The 17,325-nt window shown below is 39.6% G+C and overlaps 1 protein-coding gene across 1 annotated transcript in view; it reads left to right on the forward strand.

Moving 5' to 3' along the window:
- ITCH (itchy E3 ubiquitin protein ligase) overlaps nt 1-17,325 on the forward strand; it is a 58,947-nt gene extending 41,622 nt beyond the window's left edge. Inside the window, exons 16-24 of the mRNA XM_075177559.1 lie at nt 1,219-1,307; nt 1,391-1,550; nt 4,708-4,841; nt 5,593-5,733; nt 5,974-6,094; nt 6,198-6,302; nt 7,342-7,438; nt 7,968-8,040; nt 15,294-17,325. Of these exons, the coding sequence (XP_075033660.1) occupies nt 1,219-1,307; nt 1,391-1,550; nt 4,708-4,841; nt 5,593-5,733; nt 5,974-6,094; nt 6,198-6,302; nt 7,342-7,438; nt 7,968-8,040; nt 15,294-15,393 (1,020 nt within the window). The 3' untranslated portion in view covers nt 15,394-17,325. The remainder of the gene's footprint in view (nt 1-1,218; nt 1,308-1,390; nt 1,551-4,707; nt 4,842-5,592; nt 5,734-5,973; nt 6,095-6,197; nt 6,303-7,341; nt 7,439-7,967; nt 8,041-15,293) is intronic.

Below are 17,325 nucleotides of genomic sequence, written 5' to 3' on the forward strand. Positions count from 1 at the left end.
AATGACCCTTAGATTTTGCAGTGAGAAGATCATTTGGTGAGGTGGTTGTAGACAAGCTGCTCAAGAAGCTTGGAGGGGAAAGGGAGGAGAGAGATTAGGCTGTAGTTAGTTAGAGAGGGAGGCAGGGTCAGAGGAGGGGATTTTTTTAGGATAGGTGAGACAAGCGTGTTTGAAGGAAGTTACTGGAGGAGAGAGACAGGTGGTGGTTCTGAAAGAAGATTGAATGACTAGATTTTGGAGGGGAAGTGGGTTGTGAAGTCATAGGCAGAAAGGGAGGGGAGGGTTTTGAATATGGCAAACATGCGATGGAAGTTGGACTGGATTAAATGAGCGATTTTGAAGTAGGACTGTTTGGAGAAAGATAATGTAGAGGTTGGAGGAGAGAATGAATGTGAAGTAGGAAAGTCTGCGTGAAAGCACCATTTCCTCCAGTGATGCTCGGCAGGTCAGTTTGGAATGCCAGGGTTGTGGTTCATACCGTCGAAGGCTTAGTGTCAGCCGAAGCACCAGAGTCCAGGAAGACAGCCTGTTCAAGACAGGAATGGATAGTGATGGTGGGGGAGAGGTTAGAGTCCAGTGAGGAGGAGAAAATTGCACTCTAGCACTTCACTGACAAATTGAATATTCATTCACCAATATGAACAAATATGATGGTAGTTCCTTAGGCCCAGCTGCTGCTTGACAAGACTGCTGGAATGGATTTACCTCTCTGGAGCCTATAAGCACATAAACCTTGGCTCCCTTAAACCTCGCCACATTCACCATTCACACCCCTGTTAGACAGAATATATCTGTGTCCTCACTGATTCTGACAAGAATAAAGCATTGTCGTACAAAAATCACCAACTCTTCAATTAAAGCACCTCCGATTATCTCACCCCCCCACACACAATTTTACAGGTAACACCACCCTGAAATGTTCTGCTAACACACATTTATTGCACAGAGATGCCAGTCTGTACAGTCCGCATTTGTGTTAGCAAGGAGTGACGCTCTTTCTTATAGTGTACAGAAGGGTACAGCAGAGGTTGCCGCATCATAAGGTTGTCAGTTCTTCAGAAAAGCATGGAACGCCAATAGTTCTGTTAGTTGGTGGGAGGGGTTTGCAAAGAAAAGAATTATAGGTGGAATTATCATGTAGCTTTTACACACTTCATGGAATTAAGCCACAGCCGTTTTGATCATTTGTTTACATGTCATCCCTCTTGTTTCTTTTAGATAATGAGTTTTAATGCACAGGATCTCAGGAGAAGACTGTGGATAATCATTCCTGGAGAGGAGGGTTTAGATTATGGAGGCGTGGCAAGGTAATGTCAAGGTCTGGTCTGTATTGTGTAAGAAAGAAGGTGACAAATTGTGAGCCTAATCCATAACTGTTTCTTGTGTGCAGGGAGTGGTTCTTTCTTCTGTCCCATGAAGTGCTTAACCCAATGTACTGCTTGTTTGAGTATGCTGGAAAAGATAATTACTGTTTGCAAATCAACCCTGCCTCCTATATCAACCCTGATCACTTGCGCTACTTCCGCTTCATCGGCCGGTTCATCGCCATGGTGAGTTTAGAGTCATCTGTTCTGTGTACGTTCAGAATGCTTCTTTTAGTACACGTACATTTTTAAATTTTTACATTTGCAAAGAGAACCTGGTGACACATTCTCTTTAAGTATATCTGCTGGCAATACTGGTAAATGTATAAACAAATCTAAATTGCACAAAGAAAAAAATATTTCCTAATTGTCCTCAATAAACTGTGTATAATGTACATATGTAGATGTGAATATATATATTTTCCTTCCAAGGAATAGCACTGCTGCAATATGTCTTCACAGCATTAATGTGGTTTTGTGGCCCCATCCCCTGTGTCTCATAATGCACCAGGCATTCAGGCTCAGGAGGCTAATTCTCAGTCTTCCCTTCATGGTAGGAGTGAGGATTCCCCATTCTCAATTCAGTGGGGCAGCACGGTGGCGTAGTGGTTAGCACTTCTGCCTTACAGCACTGGGGTCATAAGTTCAATTCCCGACCATGGCCTTATATGTGAGGAGTTTGTATGTTCTCCCCGTGTTTACGTGGGTTTCCTCCGGGTGTTCCGGTTTCCTCCCACACTCCAAAAACATACTGGTAGGTTAATTGGCTGCTAACAAAATTGACCCTAATCCAGTGATGGCTAACCTGTGACACTCCAGGTGTTGTGAAACTACAAGCCCCAGCATGCTTTGCCAGTAGATAACTAGTTGATAGCTGGCAAAGCATGCTGGGGCTTGTAGTTTCACAACACCTGGAGTGTCACAGGTTAGCCATCACTGCCTCTGTGTGTCTGCCTCGGGAATTTAGACTTTAAGCCCCAATGCGGCAGGGACTGATGTGAGTGAGTTCTCTGTACAGCCCTGCGAAATTAGTGGTGCTATATAAATAAATGGTGATGATGAGAATCAACTTAGAAGAACTGTTGGGATCTACTTTACTGGAAGGCATGGGTGTGCACTGTGAGTTGGTTTTGCTGACGTGATGCTGAGATTATAACACAAGATAATCGTAATTTTAAGACTTATGTATATTTAAGCTATACTGCCTAAGTATTTAGGGGGCACATTGAAGCATTGGCCAAAGTCCACCATGTTTAGAATATATAGATAAATATAATTTGATACAATGCTTAATTTGACTACTCAGACAGCTGTGGGATGGCTGGGGCCCAAGCCCAGACTGACACTTCTGGCAAATGCCACAAGTGCCAGTACTACCTTGCTCTCACTGGGTCCTACTGTCACTGTTTTGCGTTTTTTATTTCAGATTCACCACTGTTGGCACTAGTTGGAATGCGAAGTCGCTCCTCCCATGGCCCTATGCAGAGCCAGCAGCCATTTTCTTTGTTTCTCTGTTTGCTTTGCACAACAAGGGAAATGATTGGTTTGGGGAGAACACTAAGCGTGATACCTATATTTGTGGCCATGTTGCACTGCACCAGTAATGGTCCATCAGTGTTCAACAATATTTTTATTGGGCCCACAGCAGGTGGCACTGTGTGCTTTCATTACCAGGGGTGTTGAGGTTAGAAACACCTAGTATAAAATAGCGCTGTTCACTAATGATCTATACGCCAAGCTTTATTTTTCAAACTCAATTTGGGGAACTTTCAGGATAATAAGTGAATAATCTTAAATCCAGAGCCATGTTGCTTGACTAATCCTGAGAATATGATGAAATTAATTAATTTAATTTTCAATAGAGGAATAACTCCATTCACTACCTGAGTCTCTATTACTTGTGCAAAGCTAATTATCAGCATGTTAACATCTAGTGCTGAAAAAGACCTGGTGTAGTGGGATCTCATGTACACCTAGATGGTAGGATATGCATGATTTGGATGAATCTGCTACATAGTTATTTATTCCAGATATTTCCAATCTCCGTACCAGTGAGAGCCATTATATCAATCCAGATATTTTGCAACAAATATATTTGGAAGGGAAAGAAGCCTGGACTTGAATAGACTTTGTTAGCTAAACCCTTGGACTTGGGAGGCTGGGACTATCTCAGTTTCTTATGTATTGCCAGACTAGTCTTGAGCCCACTAATGGCATGGCATCTTCACCTCTCCACAAAAAGAAAAAATGGGTGGACCCAGAGAATGACCTATTAGTTTAAAGAGCCTTGACATATCTCCCCTGGCTCCTCAAACGATTTATGCCAAACCCAGCTATGTAGGCCCCAACTACATCCTTCACTTTAGCACATTCCTATAAGCTTTTTGAGAAATAACATTTCATGGTTTACCCATCACTAATGACACCAATATTTCATGGCCACGTTTTCCAGTAAGACTCAAAATCCTGGATGACCTGGAGGTTTCTGGTAAAAATGTGCAGTCGAACTGCAAAGTATACAATCAATGATGTCATAAAGAAGAATGCCTTCAAGATTTGCAGAAAATGATAATCAAAACTATCCACATTATGTATCCAAACATTACTGCTAGATGCTTGAGAAATAGAAGGGGGCAGATCATCCATCTCATTGTAAACATTAATATACGTTTGAAAGCTGACAGATTTGTAGGGTTTGGGAGCCTTAGTACACAGACTATGCTACCACTGACCTGATATGGGGAGACTGTGGACTACGCTCTGCTTGACCGAACATCAACTCTTCACCCCTCTTTCACTGGACTTTTGACTTGCTACCACCTCTCCCCCACACCCCAGTCGTCTTGTTACCCATCCTTCATACCTCTTTCTAATTCTAAGAGAGAAAACGCAAACATTAGGTGGAAAAGCAAAATACGGGTGTATATATGAAACTGATGTTGTTCATTATGGTATATACATTAGTATCCATCCCCTGTATTCTATTTTATTTTTATTTATTTTTATTTATTTATTTTATTATTTATTTTTTTTTAGCTGGCTCTCTAAAATATATACGTACATACAGACACACATTGTTATATTAGTAAACAAATAATTCTTCATTTTGATTTTTGTTTTTATTTAATCTATCTGGTGTTAGCCAAAATTGACAATTTTCCCCAACGTTTTTATGTTGGTCTCTTTTCTTACTTTGTTTTATCTGTTACACACTTTTACATATATTGCTCTATACGGGCGATAAACCGTTGTTTTTTTTTTTTTGTTAAGTTAATATTGGGAGTTTTTGAAGCAGATGCATCTTACGAACTGTGCTCACAACACTCTCACACTTGCTTCACAGGCTCTGTTTCATGGCAAATTTATAGACACCGGCTTCTCATTGCCATTCTACAAACGCATATTAAACAAGCCGGTGGGACTGAAGGACTTGGAATCTGTGGATCCTGAGTTTTATAACTCCCTCATCTGGATCAAGTAAGTTAGTTTAAAAGGCCAGTACTTACATGGGCAGAGCAGTGGAGCATGTGCTCTGGACGAGAGATGAACTGCGTAACTCCAGTAAGGGTCGGAGCGGACGATTTTCCCACCTAGAATGTAACTCCTCTTGGAGACATAAGCAAGAGGTGGGGTTTTTTACCTCCTCCCAGGAACCCTTAAGCTTTGCATGCAGCTCTGTTGGGAAATGGTGAAAGGAGAAAAGAAACATTACCGGAAAAAAAAAACTTCTAGTGTAGTAAAACACTAGCGGGGTGTGAGCATAGTGGGAGGAATTGAATCAGAGGTTCATGCTCCTGGGCTCCTTGCTATCCCCATGCGTACGAGCAATATAAGTTGAGCTAATAAAGGAAGGTGTAATGTAAGATTTACAATATATATTGTGATTTTACAGTACATGTTGTGTTGTGCCATATCTTAGTTTAAAATACTAGCAAGTGGCTATAGTAGTAGTATTATTTTTGAGGTATTAGTTAAGAGTTAGTAGAGAAAGGTAGACCTGGCAGCATCTGTGATATAAACCATTACAGATGTAGTTGATCAGTAATGTTAAAGAAACACTAATGCACAGCGGTTCGGTATTGGGATTGGTGATGATTTTTAATGTGACGATTCAGGGGAATGTAAGTACTCTGCCACCTTATCTCTGTAGGTATCCTTTACATTTTTTGTAATTAAAATTTTGTTATTGAGGACACTTACGGATTCTCCATGGTTGTGTTTACCATAGGGAGAACAACATAGAAGAGTGCGGGCTGGAGATGTTTTTTTCAGTGGACAAAGAACTCCTTGGGGAGGTAAAAAGCCATGATCTGAAACCAAACGGGAGCAACCTCCAGGTTACAGAGGAAAATAAGGAGGAATACATCAGGTAAAAGACATTTGTGGAACATTTTCTGTGGCTCTTGAAACTATTTTTAATCTGTATTGTTTATAGTTCTATATCACAATAATCCAGGTATATTGTGACATTTGGCTTTCCAGTTATTATGGAAATTCAAGTCCCAGCTTTGAATGTCTAGATCCTTGAGGGGGTGTTCTTGTGAAACCGAGCTGCATTGCCGCAAGAAAGCCATGCATTTAGTTTTGTGTTTGCATCTGTTCCTTGCAGGCTTGTGGCAGAGTGGAGACTGTCTCGAGGAGTAGAAGAACAAACACAGGCCTTCTTTGAGGGCTTCAATGAAATTCTTCCCCAGCAGTATCTGCAATATTTTGATGCCAAGGAACTAGAAGTAAGTCCTGTGGAGCAAACTGTAATAGTCTGTTTATGGCTTGTCATAGTGGTACTGGTAATGTCTTATGTTCTTAATGTTTGTTTTTTGTGTGTGTAAAAAGGTTCTCCTATGCGGTATGCAAGAAATTGATCTGAATGACTGGCAACGAAACACAATCTACCGGCACTATACAAGGACCAGCAAGCAGATCGTCTGGTTCTGGCAGGTAGGAAACTTGTATTTTTTTTTTTTGAGTGAATGTACAAACTTCAGGCATTTGTATTGATTCTGTAGCCCACGTAATGTCATGTATCATGTGTGGAAGATATTGCACCATTTTAACTGACTTTTTGCACTAGGTTAGTAAATCTCTCTGAATGTCCTTCATTGTTTTGTAAGGTATTTTAATATGCATAGGACTTCATTTTCCTTTCTACGCCTACACTTTTTTGCCTTTTTAGCTCGCACATTTTTATCTGTATTTTCTTTAACCAAATTTCTGCTGCATTTTGTATACACACAGTAGTGAGCCTTAAATATTGTGCCCAACAGGGTCTCAACTAGAGATGCTCACTGACCCCCCGTGAAATGGTTTTGGATCTGGATTAGCTTTGTGCTTTGGTTTTGGGAAAACCACCCTCGTGGATTTTGGTTTTGGATTTTTTAGAAAAAATATGCTAAAATTACATTTTTGCATTTTTAAATTTTTTTTTTTTTTTTTTTTTGTTCCTACACTATTGACCTCAATAACACTAATTTCAAGTCATTTGCAGTCAATTTTGACCACCTCACAGGTCACAATGTTTTTTTCATACACTTTTGGACAAATACTGCAGCGACCTGGCTGGATGGTAAGCGATAGAGCAATGACACAAACACACGGCAGTTCCTAGCACATCTAGGACACATTGGCACACAGCAGTGGCAGAAAAGAAAAATGGTGCAAGATGGAATTTTCCTTGGGCCCGCCCTCCCTCCCTCCCACCCACCGTTATGTTGGATCTTAAAAAGGAATCCAAAAATCGCGAGATCCTACGACGTAACAATGACGTTTTGCCTCATTTTCGCTTCCGAGGGCGCGCCAAAGTACCGAGCCAGATCGGCTCGGTACTCGGATCCCCTAAGTTCGGGTGTGTTCGGCTCTCGAGGAACCGAGCCTGAGCATCTCTAGTCTCAACACATATTTGTTCTATTACAATTTCAGAATGGGAATTATTCTTTCATTTATATTTTTGTTTCTGTTTGACGGTTTTTCTTTCTCACAGTTTGCTAAAGACATTGATAACGAGAAGCGCATGAGACTTCTTCAGTTTGTTACTGGGACCTGCCGATTACCAGTTGGAGGCTTTGCTGATTTAATGGGTATGTAACAAAATTAGAGATGAGTAAAACTTCCAAAATTATGTTCCTGAAAAATATTTGCACCATTATGCCTCAAAAGTTAGCACATTTCGTATGTATCGCCCTACCCGCACCGCAGTATGAGTTTACAGTCTTCACCCCAGTTTTATTCATAGACCTTTAATTCCACAGAATGCAAATGTTACAGTTCAGAATGGCATTCCGCAGGATCGCAAAGCAAAACTCAGATGGTATCACTTTTACCTTGCACCTGTATGCACTGCTGCGGAAATAGATTTGTGCAAACTTTCACCGCAATTATGTTCTAGTATCAACACAATGAAAAATGTGCTGTGTGGGTTGTGACTAGACAACACACTGCTCTATCGATTTTGTGCTACAACATTAATTCAACCAGCTAGTGGTTCAGTCAAAGCTAAAGGAAGCCGATACGAAGGAACGAAAGCTCGGAAAAACGTCTTTGTATTCATTATATGTCTGTGTTTTTCTTACTGTCTACACATTTCTTTATTTGTTGTTTATGTTGTAGGGAGCAATGGTCCTCAAAAATTCTGCATTGAGAAGGTTGGAAAAGAAAACTGGTTGCCCAGGAGTCACACATGGTAAATGCCCACTGTAAACATTTCATTGTATAATTGTGCCTAAAACAGGGGAAAAGCTTATGGTAGATGTAGTTTTCTTTTTCCTCTGTACAAGGCAACAGTGAAGGTAGGGACTTATTTTCCACCTTATCCCCAATATCCTATGGGAACATTGGACTACAGTGGGGTATAGATGAGGAGCAAGGAGCTCTGGCATTGTATAAAGGCTTCTTCAGTGGTAAGCTCCTCCTTCTCTGTACCTCCACTGGCTAGCCTATCCTGTTTAGATTAATTTCTTGGAGGAGCTGGGTCATTTTCTGGGGCTGCCCCAATTTTTTTTTTTTTTTTTTTTTTGAGCTCTAAATGAGGCCTTTAATTTTCTAAATTAAGCAAAAATATCCCAAATAGCTCTGCTATGAAGTCATTTAGGTTTCCAAATAATCAAAAATAATCAAATTATATTTTATTTATACTAAATGTAAAATCATTTGTTCATGGTGCCATCAGTTCTTGTAGTTTAATTCTTTTAGTTTTGGTAAAATTCAAAGACGAAAAAGCTCTCAGTTGATTACAAATCTCTTTACAATGTTGCCTTCACTGGATAATGCATTAATAGCGCAATAGAATGCATATAAAATAAGATGGGTATCCAGAGTAGTCACATTGACCTGAATGTGAAAGGAGAAGCATGTGTATAAGGTAAGGAAAGGTACTCAGATTTTTCCTCCCTGTAGTAAAAGGTCCTGTTTAACACTCTATGTGGATTATTGGGCAGTATCTCTTTCCTCTGTCCACTCTATTTGTTTTCCACAGGAACCCAGGAGAAGGATAAGCCTCCGTACATAAGCAATAGCAGAAGCTGCAAAATTACGATAAAACCTAATGCAGCTGCAAAGATCATTTGGAAGCTTTTAAATCAAATGATTAAAGTAATATAATATGTAAACAATATATATTGGTGCATGTTGATATTTTTGGAATGTTTTAGAAGTGCTTTTAAGCTTCATATACTCTCCCGAGAAGCATATCTATTCTCTTATATGTGGATACTTAAGGAAAGCTCATAAATGCTTTTGAGAGTTTTTTCTTAAGGAAAACACCAGTGTGTGATGGTTCTCCTTTTACATTCAAGTCGATGTGACTACTCTGGATACACTTCTTTTCTTGTTGTTCTTCTCTCGTTAGCCTGATTCTCATCCTACCTATCTTTCAGTGTTAATTTCTCTGTAACCACCTCTGCTTTACTTCTTTTATCAGTTGGAGTACCACAGGCTTAGTCCTAGGTCCTCTGTTATTTTTCTATCTACACCATCTCTTGGAAAACTAATAAGATCCTTTGGATTTTAGTATCCCCTCTATGAGGATGATACACAAATTTATCCTCTCCTGATCTCACCATCTTTGTTGTCTCACGTTATTATCTCACGTCTTTATGCCATTTCATTCTGGATGTCCTCTCGCCAACTCAAACACAATCTTTCATAAACAGAACTAATAAAATTACCACCCACCAACAGAAGCTTCCTGCCTGACATTTCTATTTCTGTTGACAACATGACCATAAATCCCAGCTCGCTGCCTAGGTGTAGTCCTTGACTCGCAACTATCCTTGTTACCCATATCAACTATATTTACACCATGCTGCATACATATAAAAAACATTTCAAGAATATATACGTATCTCACACAAGACACTGCAAAAACTTTAATTCATTCACTCGCCATCTCCTGCATTGACTATTGTAATTCCCTCCTTACTGGTCTTCCCAAAATCAGACTCAAACCCCTACAATCTATTTTTGCATGCAGCTGCTAGATTGGTTTTCCTTGCAAATTTTTCTTTTTATCCTGGACCACTGTCAGTCTCTACATTGGTTGTTTGTTTTTCAAGGAATCCAATATAAAATTCTTCTACTAACATATACAAGGCCATCAGCAAAATTGCACCGACATACATCTCCTCACTTGTCTCAAAATATCTCCCAACTCGACACCACCGTTCTGCACAAGATCTGCGTCTCTTCCACCCTCATCAAATTCTCCCATTCCGGGTTACAGGACTTTTTCCGGGCTGCACCCACTTTGTGGAATTCCCTCCCTCGCACCACAAGACGTTCCTCTAGTCTTTAAACCTTCAAGCTTTCTCTGACAACCCACCTCTTCAGGCAAGCTTATGATATTCCTCATCCACCATCTTAATCTCCCTAGGTTACCCTATTACCACCCTCTACACAGCTAACACAAGACAACAACCCTCTGACCAACATTGCTGTGTGACTGATCATACAGCCCACTCACACTCAATACGTTTTACTTTTACATTCTAGCTGAAAAATATTTAATATGATGTAGCACTTACTCTTGTGTATGAAACTTCCATTGTCCCATATGTAAGCTTGCGAGCAGGGCCCTCTTACCTGTGTATGTATTACCCAGTATTGTTTTGTTAGTGTTTGTTCCCAATTGTAAAGCGCTACGTAATTTGCAGGAGCTATATAAATAAATGCTGATGATAGAAAATGGCTAATCATGAAATTAAACTTCTATATGATTGATATGAAAAGAGGAAGCTACCTTAGGTAGAAAATTATTATTTCACAGCATCACTTTGTCCATATTCATTCGTTTGACTGCTTGAAAAAAAAAGTTCATTAGATGCCAATCTTGAGTGTAGAAAACCATTACGTGCAGACACCTGAACTTTCAGGGTAATAAGAGCAAGATCACTGTCTAATCCATTCTGTAAAAAATCTTGAATTTGTTGAGTGGTAGTATAAGCAGGATCAAATAATTTTAGGTTTGCACCACAGAACGAACGTCCTTCAAATCCTTGCTTTCAGAAAGCCACTTTATCGGAGATTCCCTTGCGTTTTAGCAGCAACTGCTCAATTTCTGAGCCGTCAAAGACAATGTTTTGGGGGTTGTTGCCTAGAATTGGTCCCTAATGTAGAAGGTCTTACCGGGCTGGTAAAAGCCAAGGTTGTTCCAGAAGTATTCCTCAGGCTGCTGTGAACCATTAGCATTGTGGCCAAAATGGAAGAACCACTTTTGCTTCTGTAGTTTTTCTTGAATTTTTTTTCTTTCATAGTTTAGAGGAAAAGAAGGAAACATATACCAGAGTTGAAAGTTCCAGGGAATTGACAGAGCATCTATTCCTAACACAGTTACCTTGGTCTTTGAATATATTCCCATGAGATCTGTTTGAGGGAGTCCAAATTTTTGTACTAGTGGTTGGCCTTTGACATTGACAGTTTTTGCCTGCTACATGTAGCGCAGAAAGTGAAAATACATTTTCTTTTGCTCAGTCCATTATTATATACAAAATAATGGCACTGGCGAGGGGCATAGTCAATTAACCAGACATTTTAACCAGATTGGCTCAAACTTCAAATATATATAAAAAGAATTTTCTTAAAAATAAAAACATCACATATTAAAAACAATATACTCTTATACAATCCAATTGCTGACAGGACTCACGAGTAAAAACCACGGGATAAATGACCGGGTTAAGTGCAGTTGAAAGGAATTCCCCTTATGAAGTATCCAGATTAGAAATATAAAGTCCAGATAATCATCATATTGCAATATGGAACAGGAAAAATATCCAGACTAGTGTTACCAAAAAGTGGTATAGACCAAAAAAACGGAGCTTTAGGAAATATATTAAGTTGCAGAAAGGTTAAACACTTATCCAATCAATATCACAGCGTGCATGCTTAATGCCCCAGTTGGGGAAAAAAAATCTTACCAGCACCCAGAGATTGTTCACAATCTCTCCGGAGGGTCTGTTCCAGTCACAGTCTATTGAGTACTTGTGGACTTCACCGCTCAATCATAAGATGTCACTTGTAAGTCTGTGTATTCGTGTCCAGTACTGCAAGCAACCTCATAGGTGCACCTATACGCTCCTGGTCGTCCGGAAACCACTCCAAGGTGAAATTGGTTCCTACTTAGAAGTTCCTAGATTGTTGATAGAAATAGAAGCCACTGTTGCGCAAATGGAATAGGCTGCTGACGCGTTTCGTCCCTATTGAGGGACTTTATCAGCTTTTCTTCTATTTACCAATCTAAATCCATGCTTAATGTTATAACCATGTTCACTGATGATGTCTATCTAGAAGGTCTTTGTATTGTGATCTACAGAGTACATTCTATTAAATACATGATGATCCTACGGTCGCATCTAATCATATAGATAACAAAACTGGAACCATTTTTCCTAGAAGTATACTCCGTGTCTTTGGAGTGGGGGATGTGCTTAGTGCTTTCACATGCTTGATGTAGGTTTAATACTATGGCAGTTAAAGATTACTTTACATAAATGTAGATGGTTTTTTTTTTACCTGAAATCTTCACATGATTAGGATATGTATTTTTTTTTTTTTTAATGTGACATGAACAATGAAGACAAGCATGTTGTACATGAAAATCCAGTTAAAATGCAAGGTTTCAACGCCATACTGAAAATAAAGTATGTGTTACATATCCATGGTTTACAATTTATACATCAAGTATCACTAATGGAACAAATGAAAATATATATTTTTTTATGTTTCTATGAAAAGAAAAAAGCTGTATGGTGAAAAGGTATTATGATTAAACTTGCCATATCCGCACTTCAGCTCAGCCTTGAAGTGACAGGCCCCACAGGCTCACACAACTGGACTCTTCACTGCTGAACAATGTAATGTGTAAAAATTGTCTGTCTTTTTGTGGCAACATTCGCTACCAAGTTCCTGACTGCCACTGGAAGTAACATCAGCACAAGATGGGAGCTTCATCTATTGGCTTTCCCTGGCTGAGCTGCCTCACACAAACCTCAAGTCACATGCGCAATGCCAAATATTGACTTGAAATGGTCTAAAGTAAACTGCTATTTGGCTCTGGAGCAGTGGAAACGTGTTCTCTGGAGTGACAGATCACGCTTTACTATCTGCCAGTCTGAAGGATGACTCGGGGTTTGGTAGATGCGAGGAGAACATTTCCTACCGGAATGCATACTGACAACTGTAAAGTTTGGAGGTGGAGGAATATTTTTTTATGGTTTGGCCTTGGAACTGTAATTCCAGTGAAGGGAAATCTTAATGTTACAGCATACAATGACATTCTAGAGAAGTGTGTGCTTCCACCTTTATGGCAACAGTTTGTTTCAGCATGATATTACTATACGCACAACGTGAGGTCGATACAAAAATTGTTTCCCCGGTTTGGTGCAGAATTATGTGACGGTCCTGCACAGAGCCATGACCTCAAACCCAGCAAACACCTTTGGAATGCAGACTGCGAGTCTGGTCATTATCACCCAACAGTATTGCCCAACCTCTCTAATGCTCTTGTGGCTGAATGGATATGAATCATTGCAGCCATGTTCCCAAAAAAAAAAATATATATATATATATTATATTTATTTGGAAGGTAGGTATATTCACAAGGCTTCATTTAATATGATTGTCCACACATGAATAAATGTTTAATGAACATATAGGAAATTGTTCCACTATACAGAATATCAGATTGATATATTTTGGTTTGCTTTATTGCAAACCTTCTGATGTATGATGTCCCATTTAACTCATTTTGCTGTAGATGCGTGTAATATGTTGCTGAATAAATAAATTAGGGTGATGAGGATACTAGGTGTGACAGATTTGCACCGCCTATGCCACCATGTCTGTTGCTGCTGGGAACCAGCTGGGCTTACTTTGCCACTGTTCCCTTTCGTTATCCCAAATGCGCCCTCTTAACGCAGTAGGAGAGGCTTACAAATGCTGCCACCACTGGACTCCTTACCGGCATCCAGTAATGGGTTTCTTCTAGGTAACTGACGCTGTGAGTGTACCCCGTTAATGGCGTACCTGGGCTGGTACTCCAGACTTTTTACTATGGATCAGGAGTGCTGTGGATGGATCCCCCTGGCCTATCACACTGACCAGAGCTGCAGGGTAGCAGGCAGAGTGGTGGTACTAGAAAGCTGGGTTCAAGCTTCAGAAACAGCCAGGGAAAGGGTTAGATTTAGGGTCTAATCTGCAGGTCACAGGAATACAGCAATATTGAAGATGATTTCAAGCAGGTCTTTGAAGCAAGTGATGTTTATTTGCTCTGACACTGGTTGAAGGTACCAATGATCAGATTAGATGAAACAAGAACATTTCTGGGTGCAGGGCAGTGCTTTTTATACTGATCGAGACACTGGCTATTTTGAGAATCTGGATGTAATGTGTTTACACAAACATGGATTTACATGCATTGCAAAGCCAACAATATTTGCACTTATCTATGAAATTCTAGAGATGCTGTGATGTCCTGCATCTGGTTTTCAGATGCAGAGAAATCTAGGAGCCAGTCTTAATTTAAAAGTTCCTGCCTTCAATTTTGGACCTTCACACATCAAAAGATCTCATTAGCATGGGGCCCCTTTTCGGACAGTCCAGAATACACATTCCCAAACACAGTGGCCTAGTGGTTAGCACGTCTGCCTCACAGCACTGGGGTCATGAGTTCAATTCCCGACCATGGCCTTATCTGTGTGGAGTTTGTATGTTCTCCCTGTGTTTGCGTGGTTTTCCTCCGGGTGCTCCGGTTTCCTCCCACACTCCAAAAACATACTGGTAGGTTAATTGGCTGCAATCAAAAATTGACCCTAGTCTCTCCCTCTCTCTGTCTGTGTGTGAGTGTGTGTCTATAGTAGGTAATTTAGACTGTAAGCTCCAATGGGGCAGGGACTGATGTGAATGAGTTCTCTGTACAGCGCTGCGGAATTAGTGGCGCTATATAAATAAATGATGATGATGATGATGATGATGAAACCCCAAACAAGCCACTTCCCCACATCACAACACACAAAAGATTTCCATCCACAAAGGCTTATTGTATCAGATATATACCTTAAGAAATAATGCATCTCCACTAGCAAGGTTAAGCAAGAAACAAATTTCTTCGCCTGGTCTCAGAAATTAGAGTTCCCTTACCAAAATATGCACAGCATCAAAAATAAGTGCATGTGCAATTTATATAAATAAGCGCCCTGCGCTATTTCCTTTAAATACATTTACACCAGAAGTTATTTATCAGTGATCCAGTCACACTAGGGTAACCATGGGAGAAAAGCCACTTGTTTATTGTATTCACAAGAGCAATAATTTTGGGTCAATAGTTGCCCGTTACCTATAGGATATTTCTGTAATGACTCCACACTGAAGGATTTTACTACTTTCAGAGAGCTGTGTACATTTGAATGCTTTGGAAATTCTAATTTCTCCTTTCTCTTTCAGCTTTAACCGTCTGGACCTCCCACCTTATAAAAGTTTTGAACAGCTTAAAGAAAAACTGCTCTTTGCAATAGAAGAGACAGAAGGGTTTGGTCAGGAGTAAGAAGCCTTTCACATATCCTACTGGCACAATCCAAGTGTGAACACTGCTGATCTCCCATCCAGCCTCCATTTTCATCCGTGTGAGCAGCGCTCATTTTTTTTCCTCAACTGTAACTGATCAAGATTTCACTCGTCGGTGGCTGCAAATTGTCCCACAACATGTTTCCCATTTTTTTCCTGTTTCCTTTTCAGTTTTAAATTTACACTTATCTGAGAATACAGTGATACCTTACATACTACTAGAGGAGACATAGCTGTAGATGTAGCGGAGGTGTGTTGGTCTTCCTGGGATGCCACTCCACTCGTGTCCTTTGTGAGGATAAGAGGTTATATTCACATTGTAATGCCACAGGAAACCTATAGCCCATAAAGCTTTATATAGCCATATTTATTATGCACTGCAGTAAGACGTCCTGTGGAGTATAATGAGATTGTAAATTGCCTGCTTTACCTGTCAAACTTTTCAGCAAAAAAAAAAAAACAGGCCTGCAAGTCCACTGGTAAATAGGGGGGTTAAGTGTTGCTTGTATAGCCATTTAAAGTCTGATATTCAGTTGCTGTTTTTTACCTCACACCTGGTACAGCATGACATCGGTCTTTTGTACTCCGTCTTATATTTACTAGAAAAGCTGATTATTATGGGAATCTGATCAATAATAGTTTTCCCTTTCATTAGCATCCATTATTTAAAGACCTTTCTGCATACGTTGTCTTTTGTCTCAGCCTTGTAAGTAATATAAGAGCACTGATATCAAAAGATGAAAATAATTTCAAGTTTCTCTCAAATTGTTAAAATTTCATATGAACAAGTGCATGCTTTGTGTGTTATAGGACCATATTTAAATGATGGGTGATTTAGAACAAAGGATTTAAGCTTTTAAATCTCGAGTCCTTACACCTGTTTCTGTACTTAGTGTGTCTTGTATATTCTTGGTTGAGGTTGATAACCTGAATGTGTGGTGTCAGTGACTTCTGTGTAAACCTGGCCTTGTTTAATTTCCCTTTTGTGGCCGTGCATGATGCTCACTGGCCTAAGGGTGCCAGCACTCTAATGAAACATTACAAGATGGATCAAATGAAGCTTTTACAACACCAGGCTGATGATGTGACTTTCAGAAGCTTAGAAGAGAGAATACTTTAACCGCAGGCATGAGTGAAGCATGGCTAGAGTATGAGACCCAAACAGCCAGGTCGTGCATGTCTGAGCCAACCAGCGCACTCCATTTCCATGTATCCAGATCTGTAAAACAATCAGTAACCTGTGAAGACTTTTTTTTTTTCTTTTTATATAGAACCCTCAAACATTATAGACTACACCCACTATCATCAACCTAAGCTACATCTAACAGATTTTTACCAAACTGTGTGAGAATGAAATTAGCAGTAATTGTAGGTATTACATATGGTTGTCATTAATTTTGCATCCATGTCATTTCCTTTCCTCCACTTCATGTCTTAACTCCTTTTTAGATTAAGGTGAACATCTTGCAACAAAGAAGGGGTTTAAATATTTAACATGTAATGTAAATCATTTACAAATAAGATACATAGGCTCTCCGCCCTATATTTTTAACACAAAGCTATAATTAATATGGACATCTCCCTAGTTCTATAGGGTAGGCTCCTACAATATTTTTATGATTGACATAGGAAGATGTTATAATTGCTTGTGTATATATGAATATATATATATTTGGGGATTTTTTTCCCCCAAAAGGGGGGCAGGGAGATGGATTGTTTTAACCCCTTTATGCAAGATATATTCTTGTGGGTGAGGTGTTGACCCTTCTTAATAGAAACATTAATTTTTTTAAATGCCAGATCCCTCTCTCTGCTCCCCTTTTTTTGTTTCAAATCATGTCTGATTAAACAAAAACAAAATAATTATCAGTAAAAATATAAATGTGGAAAATAAAAAAAAATAATTGCTCAA

This window comes from Mixophyes fleayi, chromosome 6 (genome assembly GCF_038048845.1).
Source record: "Mixophyes fleayi isolate aMixFle1 chromosome 6, aMixFle1.hap1, whole genome shotgun sequence".
Taxonomy (NCBI): domain Eukaryota; kingdom Metazoa; phylum Chordata; class Amphibia; order Anura; family Limnodynastidae; genus Mixophyes; species Mixophyes fleayi.